The sequence below is a fragment of the Denticeps clupeoides genome, chromosome 7 (assembly GCF_900700375.1).
Source record: "Denticeps clupeoides chromosome 7, fDenClu1.1, whole genome shotgun sequence".
NCBI lineage: Eukaryota > Metazoa > Chordata > Actinopteri > Clupeiformes > Denticipitidae > Denticeps > Denticeps clupeoides.
Window position 1 is genome coordinate 6,011,969 of NC_041713.1, and position 26,475 is coordinate 6,038,443.

A 26,475-nucleotide genomic window follows, 5' to 3' on the forward strand; every position below is an offset into this window, starting at 1 on the left:
GGTTTGCATGGTCAAATAACAAAACCAGAGGGCGGTAGCATAATGATAAAGTTATTGATGTTATATCTGTAAGGTCGAAATTCTGTGTTTAATTTCTTTTAATCTATTAGTTCCACTGTCATTTTTATTAAGATAATTAGTTTTTTGATTGAACCGCATGCTTTTAATTGTGTGATTGAACCTGAAAATGTCCCACATCATGACATACCTGTGTCAAAGACATACCTTTTACCAAAGTATAGGACTTTGGGAGCTGGACACATGAACCTCAGTGTGTTGCAGCCGTGAGACGATCCTTCCAAATCTTTCAGGACCCCCTTCAGTGCAAGGCGTGGTGGATTGTACTTTTTCTGTTGTCCACCTTCATCAACACCCCTCGGAGTCCGTCATCCCTCCTCCTTCAGACATGACAACAAGTGTCAAGAATGATGAGTTTTCCTTTCATTTGTACATTGCTTCCATTAATATGTCCCAAAACCCTTGATATCACGAATGAAAAACTCACACATTGGCTACAATGTAGTTTGTAGCTAAATGGGAGGGAAACTATGAGAAAATTCAACCAATTCCAACATTTGGATCCATCGATATCAGACAAATGTTGAGCTGGATAAAGGTTTGGAGACATCACAGCACTTCCATGGGAACAATTGTTGCAGAAGTGATCACCCATGTTTCACTGATCTCCAGTGGCTCTTGTGTCTAAGGAAAAAAAAACTGGACCCAAACCATACAGCACCATGCCTCCTAAGAATGTGTTTCTCCATTCATTTATTCAGGATTTTGTCACCTACCCATCAAATCTCTGTCTATTTGCGTACATGTCATCTGTGAAAAGGTACATGGAAATATGGGAAGATTCTCCATGGCAACAGCTTTGAAAATCTATATTTGTAAGAACCTGTGCAAAGGGCATACCATATGTTTGGCTCAACATGATGTTCTTGGTGGGACTGAATTGTTGAAATGTTGCTAATACCGGCATTAGCAATTAGGCTCTGATTAAAGTGTGATTCAAACAAACATAAAAATAACATTTCAAGGTATAACATCATTCTTAGACAGGGAGGGATTTATGATGCATGATAAAAATACATAAAATAATTTCACACGCAACAAATTTAGTCCTGGGTCATGTGCAGCACAGCCGTCTTATGTTTAAGTGATTCGAGCGACGGGAAGGGATCTGACACCCTGGGATTCTTCACCGCTGGCGACATTTAAATACACTACTTATCAGCATTGGAATTGCTGCCTCGGTAGTTAATACATTTTTCAGATGATAACCTGGCATATTTCAGATGGAAATAAATCAGGATAAATGAATATAAGAACGCCAACTTCTCTGACTTGTGAAGGCTGTATCTTTAGGCAGCACTACTGGATAGGGCTGCCTGATTGGGAAAATGCGAGCAGGAGGTTGAGTCGTCATGGTAATTCAACTTAAATGCCAGTTTATTTTCCAAAAACAAATACATAAAAATAAATTATATCAAGAGTTTATGAGATCAGTTTCACATGTTGATCAAAGACTTATCTACAATCACGGTGGGCAGCGGTGGCCTAGCAGGTAAGGAAACAGACCCATAATCAGAAGGTTGCCGGTTCAAAACCCGAACTGCCAAGGTGCCACTGAGCAAAGCACCGTCCCCACACACTGCTCCCCGGGCACCTGTCATGGCTGCCCACTGCTCACCAAGGGCGATGGTGAAAATGACAATCACTCCACTTCACAATAGTAACCTAATGGGTAACACACTCACCTATTACTAAGATGTTCAAATCCCACAAGTCCCTGAGTAAGACACTTAACCCTAAGGCGATCTGGATAAGGGTGTCTCATAAACACTGTACATGTAAACGTGATGTAAATAAATGTAATGTAATGTACAATGATGTCACTTCACTGGTCCAGAACCATGGGAAGCAAACATCAAAAATGATTGATTTTATCTTCATGTAAAAAGTGCAGTGCCATCAATAAAATCTAAAAATAATAATAAAATTTCATCACACGCTCCAACTATATTTAACAGCATTTGACTTGAGTCTTGAAGCTGTAATGTGTCTATGCCACCTCGGTCAGCCATAAGTAAGAGGCACTGAGAGATGGAGGTAATTTTTCATGGTTTTAGGGAAGGATGAGAGAAAAAAATTGTACCATCTGGATGAGGAGAAGAGGAAAAATGCGAGTGTCCCTCCTGTCCATCAGATTTACGCTGTTGTCAAACAGGTTTGTGTCTCTTTTTTTTTTTGTCTGTTTGTTTCTATTTCCTTTTTCTTTTCCCAACTGCCATTCTGCGATTACGTCCTGACCCTGCTGAATTATTACCATCATCCTACTTAATCATCAAAATGATGGCCCTGGGTCATAGCTGAGGCTCCGCCGTGCACCACCGGACCAGAGCCCAGTGCGCCTGGCTCCAGTTCTGTCCTCCTGTCCCCAGGACGGCTCTTGTGCTGGCCCTCATTTCCCCCCGTAACTGTCCCTTCCCCCTGTAATTGAGTGGTAATGCAGCATCCGTCTGCACGGCAGAACCCTGCAGCAGACGCGACATCCTGCTTTGCAGCATCTGCAGGGTTGAAGACGAGGGGGGCGGGGTCTGCGTTCCGGTGAAGAATGGATGTTTGATGAGAGATGTTTGCTCTGATCTCGCAGAGATCTGATCTTGCCCGGCAGGGCCGCTATGGCAGGAGTGCACTTGTTTTTGTTTTGCGATGAAAGCGAAAAAGGGAGTTATTGATCGCGGGCCATCCTCGTGCATAAACAACAATGCTCCTTGCTTTATTCATCTTTCTCCAGCGACTTTCCTCTACTGCTCTGCCGGCGGGGTGGGGGGGGGTGGTCTGTCCAAGACCTCGCTCAGAGATAGGTAATGGTCAGTGTAGAGAAGGCTGCTAATGAAATTACAGAAGCTTTAAAGAATGGGGTGGGGGGGTGACCGTTGAGTGTTGGGGGAGGGGCAGTTGCGTCACTAATGGCTTTTTAAAAAGGTTACAGCATGTCGCCTCTCGTTCATAATGGGGCCCTGACAGTGGTGGAAATGCAATTTCCGGGTAAGATAATGCAGCAGGGAGAGGAGGGCTGGGCCGAGGGAAGCATCTGTGCGCATGTGTGTATTGTGCAGGGAGTCGCAGGGTCTACAATAAATAGTAGTGGCACAGCCCTTCATACTTGACAAGCAATTAATACTTGAGCATTTATTCCCTTTTTCATGTGTCAACGTTGTGGACATTTTCTGAATCATTTTAAAGTAAACATCAGCCTTTTTCCAATGGGAAAACGTTGCAGAACCAGCATTAAGTGAATGCCGCTCATTAAATATGTTAATATTCTTGTCAACTCCCTATTGAATGTATCATGAACAATAAAGTTTTAGAAATTTATGAGTGACTTGACCAACTGTTTGCCCAACTCAGTGGAGTTTGAGCATTTGAATCAGTTATATAAACAATCAAGTGTAGACACGGATTAAAGGTGTAGCAGCATTTTTAGATAAAAAAAATGAAGAAACCCTAACTCAACAATCACAATTAGGCAAACCTTTGCTCATTGGTGTTTAGGGATTAAGGAAGCACCACTAGATGGAGCTGTCTGAATGTGAATATGTGGACAAGTTGTCAGGTGATCAAAGTAGCTTTTGGATTGGATGGCCAAATCTTTTTTTGCTATTCACTTTTCACAATTTAAATGATTTCTAAGGAGGTACACCACCACACTCAGCTACCTTTCGTAGAATGTAGTTTGAGCTAAATTGGCACTAAAGCAGGTAAGTTTCCGTGGAGACCGTTGTCTTCAGCAGTAAAGTTCAGCCTACAGTAAGCTTTGTGACAACAAGAAAGCAGTATAATTAGAGGAGCTGGTGACATGCAATGAGAAAAATAAAATGGAACTCCACACAACCCCATACGTTCAGCTTCTTTTTCCAAAACCAAGCATTGCTGCTACTGAAACATTTAGAGCAGAGATACAGTTTGACTGAAAATGCATGCCTTAAAAATATTAAATATATTTAACGTAAATGATCTACATTAGTCTATATTAGAGTGAATGAAGATAATGAGTTCTAATATAGCCCTATTTCTGAAAAGTGTCATTAAGCAACCAAGCATAAGCATTTTTGACAGTGTTATATATAGAGCATTTTGCCCGAATATGGTAGAATGTTTTGACTGAATGCTCATTTGCTAAGCTTGGTTAAAGTCATAAAAGTGAGTATCATTTTCCCTGTAGGAGAATCACTTTAGGGGGAAAAGTTTAACACTCAGTCCAAAATGTGCTAAAAAGCTCTTCATTGGCACCAGCATGAAAGGATTCTTGTGCTGAATGAAAAACATCTCTGATCAGCAAATGGGTTTTGCGCAGAGCTTTTGGGAAAGAGAAATTGGCATTTTTGGCTTGGGGTCTACCATGTAACAAAACTACAATGTTTTCCACCATTTAAGCTTGATATTAGATTGCTCCCTTATAGTTACAGTGTAAGCAAATTGCTAAAGGTGCTGAATAATGTCTGTAAAACCACCCATCACATTTGGCTGTTTCAGGTGAATGAGATGAGATCATGATAGATTTTGTGAGTATGTATATTTCAGTGACACACGGGTATCAATGTGGAAGAACTAGGGCAGTTCCATTCCCAGGGGCATTTGGGCCGAGAACATAAACCTGGATCCTAGCTATGGGGTGGCTTTGTGGGTTTAGGTAAAACCTTATATAAAAACCATACAGGTGCCTTAATCCACACTGCTTGTTTGTTCTTTCATCCTTGCAGCCATCCATCCATCCATCCATCCATCGGCTTCCGGCACTCACCCTGCAGTGTCTGCTGTAGATGGAGATGGATACGTTTCTCAGGTCTTTCCCCTCCCTCTGCCTTGGGGACTAAATGAATTTGTTAGACAGCATTTCCTCACTCTGTCCCTCGTCATTACTCTCCCTGATCTCCTCCTTGCCTTCTGCTGATGGTGATTACAGGCGTTGGTGACCTCGGCTGCACTCGCTTTAGCTGCCTGTCAGGGCGACTCGGCTTCATTTTTCCCACTTGCTGCTGTCCTCAGATCAGCTTCCGGTGCGTCTCGAACACCATTAACAGCGGTGAGGGACATAACTTATCCAATCCATCAGCCTCCAGTCTGTGAAGGGGAGGAGGCAGCCTCCTTTAAACGACTGTCTGCGCCCAATGACACGAGCGCTGAAATCAAACACAGCAACAGGAGTGTGAGTGTTGTACTCAGCAGTTCAGCCTGGTGACATTACAAAGGGTGTCACATAAAAGGTACACTGACGGGTACTACAGGTACTACAAACACATTCAATAAAAACTGTATTTTATTGTCTTGTTACATTACACAGTAATTTGAACATTTTTAATAGTCCCTATTGGTCATTGTGGTGGAGGAATGGTATGGTTTTGTATATACAGTGGGTACAGAAAGTGTTATATTTTTTTATATTTGTATGGCAGAGTGGCCCAACAGAAACACATCTCAGTGCAAGACAAATGAAAGCCTGCATGGAGTTTCCACAATGTTGAGAAATAAGATTCTCTGGCCTTAATTCTAAGCGGTTTATGTGAAGAAAACAAGTACTGCTCATAACCTGTCCAATACAGTCTGAACAGTGAAGCATGGTGGTGGCAGCATCATGCTGTAGGGGTGTTTTGCAGCTGCAGGGACAGGATGACTGGATGCAATCGAGTGAAAGATGAATGGGGCCAAGCACAGGGATCCTGGACGAATAGGTTTACCTTCCAACAAGACAATGACCCTATGCACACAATTAAATAATGAAGGAGTGGCTTCACAACAACTCCGCGGCTGTTTACGAATGGCCCAGCCAGAGCCCTGGCTTAAACCCAATTGAGCATGTGATATTTCAGTTTTTGTGTGTACATTAATGAGGAAAAATGAACTTAAATGATTTTAGCAAATGGCTGCAATAAAAGAAAGTGTGAAACCTTTAATTCCCAGTTACACATAATAGAGTTCAAAGGTTACCAGATTAAAGGGGTAATCCACATTTAAATCATATGACTGTATCATCAGCGCTGTCAGTGGAAATACTTCCACAAATGACATTTCATGGGTAGATTGATTGGTTAATTCAACCACTACATTATGAAATATAATTTTTTTTTAATTATAATGCTCTGTAATCAGAGCTGTGTCTGGATGACTGACACCGGGCAACTCCTGTCTTCTCTCAGCCAGGCCTCATAAACACTCTGGGATATTTTCCTGGCCCAGTGTACTATTTTTTGTGAATGTCATTCACTTGTTTGCCAGTCCCAATCCGTAAATAAAAGTGTTGAGTGTACCTGCAATACACATGCCAGCAGATCACTGTAACATTTGTAATATCTGCTGGCGGCACTGTAAACAAGTGTTATTGCGAGCAAAGAAAACAATGGGAAACGGAGGTGTGAGGACGACTGTGTGCTCGGTGTTGCCTGATTGGGTAGATTACTAATTATATTTAGCAGAAAATTGCTTGTCAGGAATAGGCATTCAGGAACCTAGATTTTACTTACTTATGTTGAGGATATATGGCAGTTAAATATTATCAGACAGTTTAAGCAGGTTTGTGTTCACATTTTTGGATGATGGTGGTCTGAAACATTCACGTATCTGGCAACAATCTTAGTACTTCACTCATGTAATGTGACAAAAATAGAATGAGGAAGCAGTGTGTGTGACAGCTGTCAATCATCAATATGGGCTCCTCACATTTTAAACTAACAATGAAAAACCATAAACTAACAATGAAAAACCATTATGAATGACAGTCAAAAAGGTTAATAGCCAAAAAGATACATTTTGAAGACATACTTGATGTGACAATAGAAAACACTCCTCATGTGCCACGTCTGGTTTCCTTCAGTTTTCCTTGCTGGAACTAGTTCAATGATTGGAATCATTCTGGTGCATTTACAGACCTGTAAATTCATCTGTGGTGTCTTGGAGACCTGCCCTGCTGTTCAGGTGGTCATTACTCCCTGGTGAAAGCAGGATGTTCTGTTTCACCTCAACCGTTTTTCCACACCCAAAGATCCCGTCAGTCAGACGCTCTCCCCCTGTACCGCTGACGAAGTTTTACGCAGGGTACCTTTGAAGCAGAAGGCGGAGGGCATTTATCTGTCTGTGCGCAGGTTCGAGGTGCAGAGAGGAAGAGACAGGGAGAGTCATGTTTTTTAACGCTGGTCTGAGGAGACCTCTTTAAAGAGAAACAATCTCGTAAAGCAGCATTCTGGCCCCCAAAATCGATTTAATCTGTGAGACGGCGCAGTGAAGAGGGATTGGTTTAATTTTGTCAACATTGTCCAGGTCTTCGGTAGTCGTAAACCCATTTATAACGTTGATTTAGTGCTTGTGTGAATTGAGGTGATTTTTGCATGCAGAGGGGGACGGCGTTTTATAGGAAAAAGTGAACAGTTTTACTCAAACCAGAATGAATGACATTGTATGCATTTGCATCATTCAGCGCAATTTCACACATTTTCAGAGATTTTCAACCTCATGTGAGCTACGTGACAGCCAGCAACACATCTGATTACATAATTACTTGTGTGTTAAAAACCAAAACTTCAGTAAAAAGTTTAACTCTCATCTGGTAGGGAAAAAACATTGGTGGTCATTTGGCGTGGACACTGATGACTGGACGGGTGGGTGATGGAGGCCGGGGTTGGGAAATTAGTATTTAGAATATTCTAAGTTGAAAAATGCCTAAATGTGGTGTTTCGACATGTGGGCTCATTTTTTTGTTGGTGAATCCCTCCCTACAAAAAATGTCTGATCAGGGTCACGGCTGCCTGAGCCCATCCTGGGAAGTTGGGTGCAGGGTATAGACTCACTCATATATACACCTTGAAAGGGATTAGTTGTCACATGTGAAACACTGCAGCACAGCACCCAGTGCACACAGTGAAGTGTGTCCTCTGCTTTTAACCGTCACCATTGGTGAGCAGTGGGCAGCCATGACAGGCGCCCGGGGAGCAGTGTGTGGGGACGGTGCTTTGCTCAGTGGCACCTCAGTCCATGCAAAACCAGACTCCGAATTGAAACTCACGACCTTGAGTTTGAAAGACCCATGCTGTTTATTGTAAAGTAAATACAGTCATTCATTTCATGAAAGCAATAAACAAATGGAAGAGAGTGACTGAAGGGGAGTCTTGGCTTCCACACCCCACTACTAATCTTCAGGTATATAAGTAAATGTGGCACATAGCTTTTCAGTTCCGAGGAACAGAAACAGGGCTTTGATAATTGTCACCACCTAATGGACAGCAAGCCTCATGATGCCTCCTGGTGGCGCAAACAGAGGCTGTCTGCAGCTCGAGGGACGCGCATTGAGAGTCGAGCTGCCATTAAAACGTTTCTCCTAAGCAAGAACAGGAATAACTGTACATCGCAAGCATAAAAAGAAAAACACATATGTAGGGCACACCTTCTGAGCAGCCTTTATTAATGCATAAACAAACACATTCATAGATGTCAGTGGTAATGAAAATGATTTCATCCGTAATAATCCGTTAGCAACGATGCACCGTGTGAATCTTGTTTTGCCACACGAGGGCAGTGCGTGACTGTCTGACACAGTGTCTGCAGAACGTGATAAACCCATTTTCTGAAGGCACCGAGACTATGCATGTAGGAACGCAGCATGGCTTCCATGAGGCTCTACAATACATGAAGAATTTTATCTGATAACGTGTGCATATGTCTATCAGGATGTAGAAGTGAGGTGCGTGAGAGCAGCCACTGGGCTCTTTCCCATGGGCTCCTCCCTTTAATTGTTATTATTTTAATTCATTTTTTTAACAGAAAATCATCTTTTTACATTTTTTTTTACATTTCTGCAAACCCTTAATTATTACAATTAATTAAGAGTGTTAACCTCCGAGCAGCTGAAATAATAATAGATAAATGATAATAAAAAAAGAGAATGACATTTGTATTGCAATACCCATTTATTTTTGTCATTGGACGAATCATTACAAAATGTTTTCACAATCAAAGAAAAGAGTGAGCAATTGTTTTTTGTTACCATTCACTTTCGTCCCTTTGTAAGTGTGACATCAAATCCCGTTATCCAAAAGTTTAACAGTTGAAGTTCATTTGGAATTGTGCACCCCCAAAACAGACAGAACAGCATTTCATTAATAGCTGATTTACAGGGATGAATGGTTTGTTTCAAAATGTTTGACCACACAATTTACAATTATTTTTCCTTTAAAAAAAAAAAAAAACATATAAAAGAATGACACCAGGCCGTTACATAGAAATAAAAATCTGCACATCCCAGGCATTATTTTCCTGTCTCCAAAATGAAAAAAGGAATCAGTGTGGAAATGCGCAGGCCGTATAAAAGTGTTGATGAAAATGAGCTCAGACGCTTCACAGGCAGTTAAGAGTGTAATAAACTCATTAACTATGGGACTTTTCAGACGGATTCGAGCCCTGGGCAGTCTGTCTGAGAGCTGGTTTCGCTTCTTACGAATCGTGTTGCAGCCAAACAAGAAATTGGTCCCACAAATAACCAAACCACTATTCCGTTACAAGCTCCATCTCGGAGCGTTCGTTTTCGTGTCGCCTGTTTTAGCTGGTGTTGAAGAACTGAACTTCCCCAGGCTTCAAAAACCAAACAGTAAAAATCAGTATTCAAGTCAGATTAGGTGAGATTAGGTGATAAAATCCAGCTCAAGAAACACTGAAACGCTCCAGGATTTTGGTGCAATTTTCCAGAAAAAAATTCAAGTGAGGATTAATGGGATTGAACTACAGCTCCTTCTTCCCCTGTGCATGTGTGTGTCTGTGGTAGCAGAAGTCATATTTGCAGAGTGCTATTAGTGACAGCAGTTTTGATCACAACAGACTCTGCTTATTGATAAAATCTGCAGTGATTGGACAAAACTGTGGTGTACTGATAAAATACAGGTGCACTTATATGTGCCACTGAATCCTATGTTAAAAACACCAAGTGTGGCATATTTAAAATAAATAAATACATAAATAATTACATAAATAAATACATTTAATAGCACAGTGAATGTACATTGTTTGTCTTACACTGTTGTACTCATAGAATTCCAAAGTGGTAATTATTCAATCAAATCAATTATCTAATGCTCAGGACAGTGTGTCTTGACAAAGTGCAGAGTCACCGAAATATCAGCCTGCTAATTTGCCAATTTGTCTCTGGTCCTCTTTTCTCCACGGTAATTAACCGGGCAGTTGGAAGTGTTGATTAGGCTGTCTCCACTGGCAGCTTGTGGGAGGGAGGAAAATGTGCAGCACTAGGACCTTGAGGGTCGGGTTCTGCTCAGAGGGAAAGAAATATGCATGTGCGTACAAATGACATTTTCTGTACATTAAGAAAAAAAGAGAAATGCACTCTTTATGAAACCATACAAACAGATGTACTCAAAAGCAGGGGTGGAAAAGCACAAAAAAAGTGCCTTTGTGTCAGTAGGAAATGTTAGTGTGTGTGTGTGTGTTGGTCCAGCCAAGAGGACAGCCTTATGTCTTTTTGGGGCAAAGTGTGTTTGACCAGTGCATGTCAAAAAATCAGAGTATTGTGGAAAAAGACCATTTGTTTTCATCATTTAATTAAAAAAGGTACATTATATCAAGGGTTTGCAAAATACTTTTTGGGTGCGGGTTTTAGAGGAAAAAAATGCAACAGTAGACAATTTAACCACAAAACACATAAAAAGTGTAGGAAAGAGACTCAGGACATAATGGTGCACTTGCATGTACATGGCGAAGCCACCAAAGTGAATTTTGGGTCCGTCACTTTGTGTAATTCCTTACAATTCTCCCTAATGCAAATGCGTTGGCCAATCGGTTGGTTTTATGTTGAATTAGCAGCTCTATTGTTGTGAGCAGAACACATACGTGAGAGCATACAATAAACAAAAAAAACATGCATTAGTTGTTTTAATTGATTTTTTAAATTATTTGCAGCAATTAACGCATCACAGTCATAATAATATAGGGAGACATATCAAGGGAGACAGCCCTTATATATTCAAAAATTTTACTTTTTGTGTGTGTGTGTGTGTGTGTGTGTGTGTGTGTGTGTGTGTGTGTGTGTATATATATATATATATATATATATATATATATACTACTTTGTAAAATATGTGGATTAAATTCAGATTTATATTTTTATATTTATATTTTTATATTCTGAATATACCTAGTCAATAATAAAATGGATTATGCCAATTTTCTCAAATTATTTGAATTACCTACCTAATTGAAAAAAAATCTCAAAATTCAAACACAAAACAAAATGTCCAATATCTGAAATGTACTTTAGTTTAATCCTTGGCCAGGGTTTATGGGCTAAAACCTTTTTGAATTAAATGACATTTTTTCAATAAATGTTTTTGAGATGCACTGGAACACAAGGGGGGTGGAATAACATTAATTAGAGAAAGGGCGTGGTCATGTACATCAAATGTAAAGGTGTGAGTGGGGACAGAAAGACCTTGTGCAAATCAATACCAGCAAAACTGTCACGCTAGATCAGAGTGAGTGTCGTGTGCACAATACCTCTTACATGTATGTACACATGAACAAGATAACTAATGAATAAAAAACATGAATAAAATCACTCAGCAAAACAAACTGTAATTACAAGAACATCATCTTCATCTGAGCATTTTCGGTAAAACCCCTTCTTTCTGGGTTCAAGGCTAAAAAGACGAGAAAACAGTTCAGCCTGTACACCTCAGGAGAGTTCACATTCTAGTCCATGTCAGTGTTTTTTGTGCCATTTCATCTCATCGTGCAGTGAAGTGTGAGTCAACGGAGTTGCCACCCCGACAGGAAGAATCTTTGGGCTGCATCTGCAAATGTCCTTCTAATCTGGCTTCTAGAAGAGGGACCAGATCTCTGAAATTACGGTTATAAGTATAAAAAGCCAAGTTTCCCACCATCCAGAACCATGCTGTTGTTGACCATTGTGCATTTGGACTAATAAATGGATCCGTTCATGAATGTTGGACCTGGTGGGAAGATCTGAAAACTAGATGGGCTTCGCCTACACACAAAGTAGGCAGAGCTTCTGGCTGTCAGTCTGAGAAACTCTCTCCCCTTGGACTATTTCTTCTTTTTTCATGTTGGGTGCTGCTTCCCAGAGTACCACACGCAGATCTTTGATTGTTGTAAACTGCCGACGGATGGTTGCTGGAGAGGTCATTACAGTGCCGAGATCATGAAGGGTTAAACCCAGGTCCACCGCGTGGCTCAAGCGTCCCTGGAGAGCCTTATTGAGGTTTTATTTTTAACGCGTGTGGATCACCAATGGCTGTCCTTAAAACTGACGTCTGTGACAAGGCTGACAGAAGGTGCTTCCCAGCCACGTTGAGTATATCAATGGAAGTCGGTTGTGCTATTCAGATGGCACCAAGCTGAAGACGTATTCTGGCTTTGTTGCCAGGAACTTAATGTTTGTAAGTGAAAAATCTTCTTTTAAAAAAATCTAATGAATAAAAACCAAAGAAAAAGCAAAGATTTTTGAGCCCCACTTAAGAGCAGGACCCTCGGTTCCCCAGAAGACTAGGTTGAGGATGAGGCTGGTCTGGAATCTAAAAAGGTGGTCTGAGTATGGAGGCGTATGAGAGTGGCGAGGTGTAAGGGGAGGGGTTGATTAGGGGTGGGGGGCGGAGTCTAGACCTGCGTGGAGTAGGAGCGGTACAGGGTGGTGTAGCGTCCGGAGGGGTGGGCAGCGCAGTGGTGGGAGCGCTCGGCCGGCTGGTCTAAACTTCGCTGGAAATGGAGCGAGACGGTATGAGGACATCGGGGGTGGCGGGGAACCGACAGGGCTGATGGTCATGTGATCTCAGTGAATGGAGATCCCCGTGGAGTCTGCTGGCGAGAGAGAGGTTTGAGAGAAAGACAGAGAGAGAGAATGAAAGAGAGAGACCGAGAGTGAGAGGTAGCCAGAGAAGAAGACAGAGGTGAACGTTAAAGTACGTGGGGGGGGGGGGAAGCAAATAAATGGGGGCTTTGGCAAATAAACGGTTACTTGTAAATAAAAAGAAGGATGAAGGAGAGAGGCATGGCAGCTGAGAAGCGTGAGCAGCAGAGCATGTGAAAGAGTAGAGGTAGGTGGGCAATGGAGATGGGAGGCCGAGCGGAACTCAGGCCTTCTCTCATTAAATGGACGCATTTTGGATTCACGATCTGGTGTGTGTAGGGGAGGAGCCTGGGGTCAGATCTGGGGTCATCTTCACAGGAACCGTAGTCTCTACATTACTGGAGATGGCAGGGTTGCTCCAAGGCACTGAAGCTACAGGAATAATCATCAGCGGAGGCAGGGAGCAGGTCTGCCACCCCACTGCTTCTACTGTGCATTAAGGCCATTGGGCCAATGTCACTGTCCTTCATCCTTCCTCCTTGTTTTAAAGAGACGAGAGTTTAAAAAAAGGTGTGCTGGGTAGACAAGTGAACATATCCTAAATGCAGAACCCTGTGGTTTGATTGGGTTAAACTAACTGAACCAGTGCAGGGGGGTTTTGGGGGTGGTGGTCAGGCGAGGGGGCATGCGTGCGCAGGGGGGGGGACATTTTCTTCGGGATCATCGGAAGGGGGGGGACAAAGGGCTCAAGTCAGTCCCCCCTATATGTGGAGCCCTGCCACTCACCCACCCCCACCCCTTACCTGGGGACCACTTAACTTTTCAAGGGGACTCTCCACACAGGGCAGTGCCACCATGGGCATGCCCAGGACAGACTCTGGGCGCTGGGGACGCACAGGAGGAGGTGGGAGCCGCGTCTGTTGGAAGTTATTGATCACGCACGTCACCTAAAATAAAATAAGAAATAAGACACAATGACATTATTATTGGGTCTGTCAGGAAGACAGACCATTTATTATTGTGCTGAGAATGGCAAAAATGAACATTAAAGAATGTTAAAGACCGCCACGCGAACACCGTCAAACGTAAAGAAACAACGGAGTGGTCAGGCCGAAGGCCTGACCACTCCGCACACGATGATATATTTTTTGCTTTGGTAGGTCGTACGGCCCGGCCACAAATCGGGTTAAAACGTGTAAAAAGTACCGTTTACCATCGTGCCGGGAACGCGTTTTTGGCTCCCCGAGGCTAACCGTTGAAGCTAGCGACCCGAAAATCGAGGCGGGGCCGAAGGCCTCGCCGAGTCTTACGATCCGACATATGGGACGAGTCGGTGGCACCAACGGGGGTTTGGAAAACCCGGAAAAAGCCGGAAAACCGGGAAAAAGGCAATAAAAGGACACGTCTTACGTCCAAGTCCGCCACGATAAGACCGTGAAACGCACAGAAACAACGGAGTGGTCAGGCCGAAGGCCTGACCACTCCGCACACGATGATATATTTTTTGTTTTGGTAGGTCGCACGGCCCGCCCACAAATCGGCTTCAAAGCCTAAAAAGTACGGTTTACTGTTGCGCAGAGGAAGAGGTTTTCAGCTCCCTGTGACCAGCCGTAAAAGCTAGAGACACGGGAGTCGAGGCGAGGCCGAAGGCCTCGCCGAGACACACGATCTGACATATTGGATGTGTTGCTAGCGCCAACAGTGGTCAGGAAAACATGGGAAATAGGGAAGGAGGCCAAAAAGGCCATGTCTCGCATTTGTGGCTGCCACGTTAAGGCCGTGAGACGCACAAAAAAAACGGAGAGGTCAGGCCGAAGGCCTGACCTCTCCACACACAATGACGTATTGGTTGCTTCTTTGGGGATTACAGGAGGGCCACAAATCACGTCCAAAACATTAAAAGTGTGAAAAAATCTGGTTTCCAAGAATTTGCGATGAAACGCTTCACAGCACACACACGACTCTCATATCAAATCGTGCGGCTTGTCGTTACGCACGGTTTGACGTATGGCTCGGCTCGGCCGGATTTACGGTCCGCGCGCAATTAGCCAAAAAGCGTTTTCGGAACGCGTTTATTATTCTAGCCCAAAATTGGACTTTTTTGGAGTTTGCGTCCAGACGGTTTGACATACAAAGAAGATATTGATGTCGTCTCGTAGATCTCGCCAAGGCCGACGATTTGACGTATGGTTTATCGCCGTCTGACTTACGGATCATGCACAAATTTGGGAAAACAAAAAAGTGTAAATGGGCGAAAAAAATTTATTTATTTATTATTTCAGCCTTTTTTCGGCAATTAATGCGGGTCGTACCGAAGCACGCACACCCGCGTGTTATATATCAAAAATTAGAGCTTTGTTGCGTGAGGTGTGCTATTACTTTTATAAGCGATCGGACTGGGCCTGGCCGAGCTATTAACGCTGAAACAGGGTAATTTCCCATTGGAATGTATTGATCGCTAATTTTAGCATTGGTAGCATTTGTAAAAAAAAACTTCTTTGAAGTGATACTGCAGTACCACAGTAAAGAATTCCCATTTTACAAATTACATGCCCGCAGCTGTGACCAATGCCCGGACAGACCCATCAAAATTTCCCCTGGAATTTTGGCTTCTAGTTACTAATATTATTGTTTACATATACAATAAATTACATATAATACACTGCTCAAAATAAGGGAACACAAAAAGACATACAAGATCTGAACGAATGAAATATTCTTATTAAATGCATTATTCTTTACATAGTAAAGAGTACAACAAAATCACATGAAAATTATCGATGGAAGTCAAATTTATCAACCCATGGAGGTCTGGATTTGGAGTCATACTCAAAATTGTAGTAGAAAAACACACTGCAAGCTGATTCAACGTTGATGTAATATCCAAAAAACAAATCAAAATTAGGCTAAATAGTGTGTGTGGCCTCCACGGGCCTGTATGACCTCCCCACAATGCCTGCGCATGCTCCTGATGAGGTGGTCAGTTTGATTTCACATAAGTGTGATTGACTTAAAGTTACATTGTGTTGTTTAAGTGTTCTTTTTTGAGCAGTGTATATAATAAATATAGAAATTAAAATGAATTAAATTCTTTATAAATCTGTATTGGCAAAAATATAATTTTTTTGCTCTCCAAAAAGCACTCTAGACCAAAAAAACCACACTGGTATGCAGCGCCAAATACAAGAAAAAGGTGTATCTTTTATTCAGGCCAACACAGCATATCTGAAGTAAATGTAAAGAATGTTTTGAACATAACATCAAATAAATGTTCCTATATTCAAGTTTTTGTTTTATATACCCACTGTCTGCCCTCACCAGAAAGACAGCAATGGCGCCACCTGTGAAATACCCAGCCAGTACATCAGCCCAATGGTTGCGGTACTCTGCAACGCGGACCACGCCCACCAGCATGGCAAGGCAGAGCAGTGTTAGGCTCACCGTGGGCTTAGTTAGACGTGTACCCTTTGTCCGAAACACCAGAGTCACATACATCTGAGGGGAAGTGGACAAGAACAGCAGTTTCATATTACAATTTTTATTAAAGACAACCGTGACTGGGATTTAAATAGTTCATTATTAATTGAGCCGTCTGATGGATTATATAGGAACAACGTTTTGCTCACCACGGTGTACACCGCCGAGTACACGCTGAGGGCTGCATCCTTCGATGGGAAGGATTTGCGGGCACTGGCTACGACAAGTGGGTTTCCTGTGCAGGCACGTCGCTCTGTGATATACTGCAAGTTTGACTGGCAACCCAGAGCGGTGTAATTTGGCCGACATGCTGACAGGAAATGGGGTGTCTGGTTTCCAGTTACTACCTGTCCTGCATTGGCAAAGATGGTGGTAGTAAACAGCCCAAAAGAGTAGACGCCTTTGAGGGAAAGAAGGTATAAGAGGAGAGTACTAATGAAAATGGACGTGATTCATATTCGTTTTACTGGAGAAGAGTAAAATGAGTTGCTACCTAGAAATCGGATGATTCGACGGAACAAAGGGTTGAAGTAGCAGCAGTCTGCAGTGACAATGGTCTTTTCCTGGCTTCCCTCAGTCTTCAGGAAAAATCCCATCAACTCGCCTATCAGAATCTGAATTAAAAAACAACAACAGAAAAAAGTAATTTAATAAATACCTCAAATGAGCACACAAAAAACATTGTTGATCTTGAATTTGCAAGAACAATGAGGAGTTAAGCAAACATTAGTAATGAAACAGCAATGAAATGCAAAAAATAAAAGCGGTCTGATAACTGAACCTTGAGGTACGCCAGAAAATACTGCCACATCAGATGGCAATCTACATTGATAATGGAATGCTATATAGACGCCATTCAAAAGGCTCAGTAACTTCGCTAATGTAACCAATGTGAAGTCTGTGTTCCTCCATGGTGGTAATGACTCCAATGTCTAAAATTAATGTTAAACATTAGTTCAGCATGTTGTGACTCTGCACCCCACCAGTGGGGGTTGCCCCACACTTTGAAAGTCACTGGTCTAGACTGAGTTTGCAAACTGTGCCTTAATACAAACCAGTGTTTTTAGGTTATCCTGCTGATATATCAATATTTGATATGCTGTATGATGTCTTGCTGGCTATACATTTTTGGTCACAAAACATAGATTGAAGTTTGCAAAATGAGGAAATACAGAAGAATAAGCCAGAAGTAATTTGTGGAGGCACAAAATGATTAGCTGAGATCTACCTTTGTGCTGATTCAGGTGATAATGACAGTGTTGGGGATGGGCTTGCTACATGCCTGAGGGTGAGATGCACATCCATTTGTCTCTCAAAGTACAACTTAGCATTGGTTAATTCTGTCAAAACACTAATTCTGTCATAACACAACACAGTTCTTACACAGAGGCCACTAAAAATGTGCAAGGCCAGTATTTTATTGCCCTTCATGCCTGTATCCTGATTAAAATACATGCAGTTATCTCTACATATTTACATAATTTAAAAAGCGTAACACTCTTGGACATGAGGTTGGACATGATCTACTTTACAGCAGCCATACTGAGTGTGGGAGTAATATATGATAGGATGAGGGTGACTGTGTGGAGAACTGACCACACATATGTTGAAATGCCACTGTGCCGACCTCTTTCCTCACCCCTAGTGTTGGCACTGCCATCTGCCTCATTAGCCCAGGAGGTATGGCACTGGCCTCCAGGGCACTATGATGCTGGACACGCCCCACGTGAGTGCACTGAGTTCGCTTACCTCTGACTGGCAACGTTCCTGTCCACTGTCCCTCATGGGAAAGTGTCTGGATGAGATTAAAAACCCGTTGGCTTTAGCCTTCACACTGTACAAGTGCCCTTTTAAATGACAAGCATGATAATTGAATCATAGAAGGTCAAACAGCCTAGTTGTCCTGCCTTGTTTATAACATGCAATATCTTGCCCATAGTTTTGCTTAGCTGAATATGTAAATGTTGCTGTTGAACATGACATAAAAACATTTTGAGATCCGAATGCCCAGAACATACATGATCCATGATTTCATGATCCATATCTGTAATGCCACGACGGAGGAGGGAGGCACAGATGCACAACATTGTGATAAGTGGGTATTTCAAAAACAAAAGGAATTGTATTGTTTTAATGCTGCTAATGTACCTGTTTGACTTGTTTGGGCAAAGCCCAGTCTCTACTGAAATATATCGGTCATGTGTTCAATTACTTATGAATTACTTACAAATGCTAAATAATTAATCTTAGTTCAGAGAAATTTAATTGCATTGACTTTTTAGGTTTAGGAAAGGTTCCTAACAAGGTTTGAGATTAGCGAGGGAGTGGTAGACAGAGACAAATGCCATTGGCAAGATTTTATTCCCTGTTCATTCTGCTGTGATTATTGGGAATGCTAACAAGAGGCAGCCCATGAAAAGGAAGTGTTAATTAGAAAGTGTGATGTGCAGCAGCCATCACAAAAGATCATGTCTGCCACGGGTTCACAACGCCTCACAATGTTCCTGGCTGAAAAATTTCCAGGGAAGTGTGCACCTTCATTAATGTAGTAAGTCATATTTAAAATATGCTGAGAGCTTTCCTGGAATACAGCAATAGGCCATTTCACACAAGAAAGAATTTGTTCCATTAAAATGACTGCCACAAACATGCTTATGAGGAATCAAGTGATGTAAATGATTGAAACTTTGATTGTTTTGTTGAAGATGTAGATTGCCCTGAAATCCCAACCCAAGCCTCTTACTTACGCCATCCATCAAAAAGTCCAGCATTAACACAGAGATGATTGGCTGAGTGGTGCAGGGTCTGGTTTCCATGCACAAGACCCAATCACCACCAGAGGATGCTGTCTGTCTGTCTGTCATCCTCTAGTCCAGCACCCCCTGTGGGTTTGTTTCAGCTCCCTAATTAAACCCATTCATCTCACAGACTTGTGAGGTCTGACGTCTGCTTCCCTCTGTGATCCTCTCAACAAGTCTGGAACAAGTCAGCGTGAGACCTCTCACTTGATTCTCCCCTATTTTTTCATTCAGTCATGCACCTTACCATGCCGTCCATTTATAAGCAGATGCATCAGTATTCCTATAAATAGCAACAATTAGGATGCAGGACAATATAAAAGGAATAAAAACAAATGGGACAGGCCCACAAAAGTCAACACAAATACAAACATGTATGAAGCCCTGAAGAAGGGCTTTAGATTAATACACAGAATGCACAGAAAAATGACAATTAATGATGTGTCCCCTAGTGACCCCTTGTGGCTAAGGTTTGCCAGAGACAGTTTTTCATTAGAAATATGTTGCTGTGAAATCAAAAGCCCGCAAAAAAATCCTGGTTCTGCAGATGAATGCATTAGCCACATGAAATGTAGACTTGAAATGTGTGTCCTTAGAGCCCTAGAGATGACTAGAGGTTATATTGACTGGACAGGTATCAGCCTGACCATCTGACTGAACCCTCGTCTCCGTGTGTGGGTCAGCTGCTGCCTGAACCCTGGCAGACAGAGAGTCGGCACCAGGTGCTGTGCATTTCACGCTCACTGATCCCGCCACACTGACATCGTCACAGTAATGACAGCGACGCACACACACACACAGACACACACTCTCCATCTTTTCTTTCTTTACAGCAGAGTGTCCTTTACATTATCAGGTGTGGAGGTGACTCCTCTTTTCCCTGCGTTCAGCTGTCTTCTTCTAACTCGCTTCGTTGTTTTTTGACTTGTGCTGTTCCCCTCCTTTGACAAAGATCATGTTTCTCCTCTAATTATCGGCTCAGTCTCTCTTCACACACAGAAATTCTTGAATTTATTTATGCTTTTATGCACATATGCACAACACACACACACACACACACACACACACATAAATAGCTGAGTGGGGGGAGGCTACACATGGTCCTCCAATCTGTTCACCTCTCAGTAAACCGTGGGGACTCCCACCCCAAACTGCTGTCGCCCACCATCAATAGTGGCAACACAATAACACACACACAAAGGCACATGCACGCACATATTTACAAAGTGAGGGACACCCCCGTCTAACGAACACACGTCCAACGAGAGCACTTGTATCCACACGTTCTGCATCATGATGCTGGTGGACCTACAGGGCTACAGAAAGGAAGAAAGGTGTTCACTCACGGTGAAGGTGGGGATGGCCGCGATCAGGGAGTAGATCAGCATGGGCGGCACTTTGCTCCTGTCGTCCGGTCCCGGGTAGGGCTTGGAGAACGCCTTGTCGTAGCAGAAGAACCCTTGGATGTGCACGGGGAAGGTGTCCGTGTATTCGAAGTAGTACGCCAGGAGAACCGTTCCAGCCATGATCACCAGCTGAAAGTAGAACATGGTTGGCCGCATCAGAGACGGAGAGCCGACTGCCCCACCGGATCCGCACCGAGAGGCATACAGAGCGAGAGGAGAGGGGCGCTGCTACGCGGTCAAACCGGCGTGGAGTAAGAAGCACGCAGAGGAGAAGAGAGAGAGGAGCGCGAACGAGGGATGGCTACAGACGGAGGTGAAAAGGGGGGTGTGATGTCTACGGGGAAGGAGGGGGGGGGGGAGACTGAAGCAAACAAAGCGCAACCATGAGGGCTTCGCCACATCGGGATGGAAACTGAGACGAAACATGGGAGGCTCGATGAGTGATAAACAGAGAGACGGAGAAAGCGGAGAGGGAGAGAACAAACTCTGTGGCCGTGTGAGCTGCTGGCACAAATGAGTTTACCACTGAGGAGCTGAGGGTATTTTTGGATGTGTGTGGAGTGAGCATGTGCACTGAACAGTGTGAGGCGTTATCGTCAGAAGTCAAAGCACTCCTGATGCTGGCTTTCTGTCAGGTGATGTATTAAAGCAGAAAAAGCCCTTAAGAAGTTATCAACCACAACAAGCCTCAGGCTAAAAAGTGCACCCTGGCTCATAATATCCGTTCTTTGTAACAGTACTATTGGGAAAGACATCAATCGTAAAATAATTCGATTCTGGGTCTGAAGTGTGTAATAATTTCATACATAAAACCAGTTTTAATACAACGGACAAATGCATGGTCTCACTCAACCAAATGCATCAACCCAGAACAAATCTGTGAACTCTGTGTGACTTTCGGTCAATTTCGGTCAATCACCGCAACCTTTCCACAAATTTGACCAATTAAAGCTCCTGTCACCATCATTGTTCCGACGAACATGTGACTTCTGCTACTATGCATGCGGACAAGTCCACACAGATTAGAAGGCAGGGAGTTGTAGTTCATCTTTCACATAATGGATACTCAGTTAAACATCAGCTGTACATGTAGGTGCTGAATCTTTTTTTAGCATTTTTATGAGCCATGATCCGGTCCGGAAGGCGTTACTCCGGGTCCGGGATCTGGACCGGAGTTTCATGTTCGTCCTGTGTAATGTTTCCTGATTGTGTTCACCTGTGCAAGATTGTATAAAGCTGCCCTGTTTGTGTCTGTTCAGGGTCAGGTCATTGTTATTACTGGATGTCTCCCCAATCGTGAAGATCATGTATTAAAGCCATTTCGTGACTTCGTGCATATGTGTCCTTCTTCCTCGATGTCCAGCCATCATTCCAGATCACCTGCCTTGCCGTGTCAAACCAGAGTGACAAGTAGTAATTGACGCAATACTTTGATACTAACATACGTGTAAAATAGTTTCCATCTATACAGTTTTCAAAACTGAAAATCTATACATAATTAAAGACTTTATGGCTTAAGTCTTTTTTTTTTGCCTTTTTAAGTTAAACCAGCGCATCATAATATATGATCATGATGTGTTCCTGCAGGCAAGTTGACAAATTGTGACAAGACAAATATCCACATGACCTTATCCAAACACTTGCACTTCCATATTTATGCATGACTCATGTACGGGCGACGCTAGCTGTGATTCATGACCTCATAATCTATGCATTTTCTGTGGCATTTTGATGCAAAGTTTGCCAGTGAAGGCACGTCCCGCCTCGTGCTTGCAGCTGCTGTGTAATTCACAAATCTCCTTAAGATACGGGGCACCTCAAGCTGAGCTTTTGAAGTCACAACATGTCATACACAAAAAAAAGCCGAGTGACTCACGATGCTCGGCTCAGTACAGCCCTTTTAGGGTAATTAGACACATTAAAGGCTTAACAACACAATACCAATAGATGGTACAAATATTCGATTTTGTAATAAGTGTCATAATTTGTCTTGAAAAAGGGTGCTGTATTTGGCCCATTATGGCATGTATTATGTCTGTGTGTATGTGTTTGTGAGAGGGTCAGTCAAAATTGGAATCAGCTCAAATCTAAGAACAGTTCAGACTAATAATTGGCATTTAAAATGATGTTAATATGCTTGATGTTAATATGCTTGATTAAATATGGTCCCAGGGATATATGTTTCAAGATGCATTAATGAACTGATGATGTGCTAATATACTTCCTTGCAGTGGGAGTGCTTATTAAGTATGCGTGGAAGATTGATTACCCCAGAAACTGAAGCAGTTTCTGTGGGAATAGTATCATCCATCTCTACCTATTCTTTAGAGTGTCGTGTATAGAATGTCAGCTTGGACTCATTGGTCATGATGCGATGTAACAGACTACACACTTTCCCACTTCTTGCTTTCCCCTCTCATGTTGTAGGTAATTATTATTTATGACAAAACTTTAAACTTGTCTCGCGATTTAGCCATTCTGGGGTAGGTAGTGAATTTACCACGGGTTTTAAATGGCAAGAAACATCATCTCAATCTGCTTGTTAAAAGAGACCTTGTTAAAAATCATCGAAATGTAGTGCAAGCTTTCTTCCACCATTGCTGTCTACTTTGGATACTCCCAGTCACTGGCATGTAACTGGGAGTGTTAGACCAAAAAATAAAAACAACATGTAAGTCTGACAAAAATATACCAATGAAGCTTCAAGAGAATGCAAAACTATGGATATCAGGAGAAAAGAACGTGTCTAACAATTATCTTCCCTCACCGAAGCCACATACATGAGGTTAAATCACTAGGCTTGTAAGAGCAAGCATTAAATATTACTTAACTAATACGTTCCACAACAGTAATGTTCTGACAAATGCTCGAAATTATTTTAAATGATTTGATGTCACAGGTCTGCCACTGGCGAAGATGCTGAGGATGCATTTGCAGGACTTTACACGAAAAAGGGGTGTTTATTTACAGAACATGCATGATGACAAAAGACAAGACACAGTGCATTCAATGACCCAGCAAAGGAAGTATATATACAAGCAGGAACCAGTGGATCCAGAGTACCCCACCAGGTCCATCCATGACATTTGAAAATTATTCGAAATGGTTTAAATGGCTCACAATGGGAAAAAAAAAAAAAACGAAAACGGCTATATCAACACCTATTTTGAAAGCACTTTCCTCCATAAAACATAGTACTGTCCAGACAAAGACGCAAATCCTCAAAGTCCTCTTTGAACTCATCCATAAAATCATACATCAATATTTATTGAAAAGACTGTCAACCACTGAAGTGAGGTGCACATGTCCAAAAGTTGCCATCACACGTCTCACACCGCGGCCAACAAGAGGTCAACTTAACCTTAATAAGTCAGACTGCTCATTCCCTCCTGCTTTTTTAAAACTTGTTTTAACGTTGAGCATCCGTGTGGGGACGTGCTGTGCTCTGTGGCGCTGTTGAAGTCTTGTTCAGTGAAAGAGCGGTTTTGTGTTCTCGCCTAACGCTCCCTTTTTCACATGGGGCGCAGCCCTGTGCTTTTCCGTCCAAAACACACTCTGTCCATTAAGAGCACCGACAGTCCTTTTCCCTACCAACCACCATCAACACGGGCACATAGGCATGACAATGGAGAAAGAGAGAGACACACACAGAGAGGGGTAAAGTGGCACTGAGATACAGAGTGGAGGCAAAAGAAAGTGACCGAAGGACTAAATAAACAGACAAATACACAAATGGGTAAAAAAAAAAGGGTGAGGTATGGAAAAGAGAATATAGCTGGAAAAATTAAGGCCAGGGCAATATTTAAAAGCATCAAACCAGGATTAATGACTGTAATAAATGATGTTTCGCTCTCTGTGTTGAGCCTTTTAGCACTGATTATGAAAACATGTGTAATTTGGTATTTTGTGAAATACATCCTCGGCCATCCTGATGCTAAAAGGCGAGAGCTGTCTGTGAATGTACCTGTAATTTAGGCAGAAACACAGTGTGCTCTGCTTGTGGCAACTGCATGCAAGTGTTGTAATGCAATTCTTCTAAAAGCACATTATTCCATCAACACTGTCTAAGGTGCTGATTCATGTAACCTTTAAGGTGTTAAAATGATCGTTTCAATGATAGAAAATACACAGTGTGCTCTATTAACTAAATTAATAGGCATGCCATAAAAAACAAACATACATGCATAAATTCTGGTGACATATCTATAAATTCCATTTTAAATTTAATTTGTCACATACACAGTCATACACGGTATGGTATGCAGTGAAATGCTTTTGCGACTGCTATTGACCTCAATATTACAAATATTGCAAGTTTTCAAGTGAAAAAAAACAATCTGCAAATATTGCAAACATAACCAAATATTACAAATGTATGTTTTTAAACATAAAATATGTGTAACAGAGTTCTGCTAAATTTCTGCAAAATTCTGGGGGGATTGAGTCCAGAAGTGATTGAAAGTGCTAAAAGCCATGCTTGCTATGGCTGTACATATACAAAAATTGGATCAATACTAGCTGGTAAGGAAACAGACCCGTAATCAGAAAGTTGCTGGTTGAAATCCCAAACCGTCAGGTGCCACTGAGCAAAAGTACCGTCCCCACACACTGCTCCCTGAGAGCCTCTCCTGGCTGCCCACTGCTCCCTCAGGGTATGGGTTAAATGCAGAGACCTCATTTCATTGTGTGTACTGGGTGTTGTGCTGTGGTGTGTCACATGTGACAATAAATCACTTTCACTTCAGAAGCCAGTCTATTAAAAAGTACACCAGACACCTCCATCTAGTGGTGGTTCCTTAAATGGTACTAAAGACCAACTTATTCACATCTACTTATTCATTCAGATATTCATTGAAGGTCATTTGGGGGGCATTATTATGTCTTGCATAAATCCCTTTGAAAATACATGACATGCACAGCCACTGCTTTGTGTAATTATTCAATGTGTGTTAATTCATAACATGGTTACATTTTACAGGATAACACACAATGTCATAAAAGTTGAATCTGGGTATGAATTGGGTATGATTGTAATTTTTGTGATTGGTCAGATGTCTAGGCATATTTGTATCCACTGGTCTCCCCTCTTTCCCTTTCTCATGGACAAACAGCCACACATCTACAACATGGAGGAAAACATTCCGTGTGCCAGCAGCAGTTACTGCGAGAATGCAGCAGAGCAGAAGAGGAACCGAGGGAGGGCGTGTGTGACTAAGAGCAGACCGGGAAAAAAGAAAGAAAGAAAGAAAGAAAGATGGAGGGAGTAAGTAGGATGAAACAAGGCTCGAATTCAAATGTAGATTGAGCTGCGCCCATGCGGGGTCCCAAATGGTGGGAGGAAGAATACCAGACGTAGGAGGCCGAGGAGGAGTGAGAATACAAATGGAAAAAAAAGTTCAGCGAGGAAAAGTATAGAGAAAGAGAAAAAGAATGACTATAAAGCGAGGTGAAGAGGAGGTAAGGAATGAATTTCTAGCACTGGCATATAAAATGTTTTCATGTGTCCCATGCTATCACTTCCTACTCATTCTGAATATCCTCCTCCTTCTCCTCACTCACTCACTCACTGATTTCAGTGTTCTGCACTGAAAATAAAATAATAAAATAATTGCTGATACTGATAATCTCATGCTTGCTAATCTCTTAAATTTGTGTGCTGAAAGTCTTATTCTGACAGGTGAGTGGTTGTGTGTGTTTTGCCATTGCTGGAATTGTTTAGCTATTGTATATTAGGATATCAGTTATATTAAAACAAAATATGATTTTTAAAGTATGATTGTGTCACTGACAGATGTCTCACTGTTTTTTAATGTAATGCTGAAGGTGTGAGAACTTCTGTGGTTACAAAGGGGCTGATGAACAGATGAGAAGATTAGATCTGTACCACCAGCGCCCTCTGATGGACATTTGCAGATATTTGCATGGCAAT

At 42.3% G+C, this 26,475-nt stretch overlaps 1 protein-coding gene across 6 annotated transcripts in view; it reads right to left on the minus strand.

Moving 5' to 3' along the window:
- Positions 1-11,041: 11,041 nt before the first annotated feature.
- plppr2a (phospholipid phosphatase related 2a) overlaps positions 11,042-26,475 on the minus strand; it is a 33,598-nt gene continuing 18,164 nt past the window's right edge. For 2 of the 6 annotated variants that reach the window (XM_028985670.1, XM_028985669.1), the window contains 6 exons: positions 20,487-20,675; positions 16,836-16,956; positions 16,492-16,742; positions 16,184-16,360; positions 13,685-13,812; positions 11,042-12,873 (listed from right to left, as the gene is read on the minus strand). In XM_028985670.1, the coding sequence (XP_028841503.1) occupies positions 12,765-12,873; positions 13,685-13,812; positions 16,184-16,360; positions 16,492-16,742; positions 16,836-16,956; positions 20,487-20,675 (975 nt within the window). In that variant the 3' untranslated portion in view covers positions 11,042-12,764. Of the gene's footprint in view, positions 12,877-13,668; positions 13,813-16,183; positions 16,361-16,491; positions 16,743-16,835; positions 16,957-20,486; positions 21,181-26,475 lie in introns of those variants that run through there. The other 4 variants (XM_028985676.1, XM_028985675.1, XM_028985674.1 and 1 more) reach the window with 4 other exon arrangements.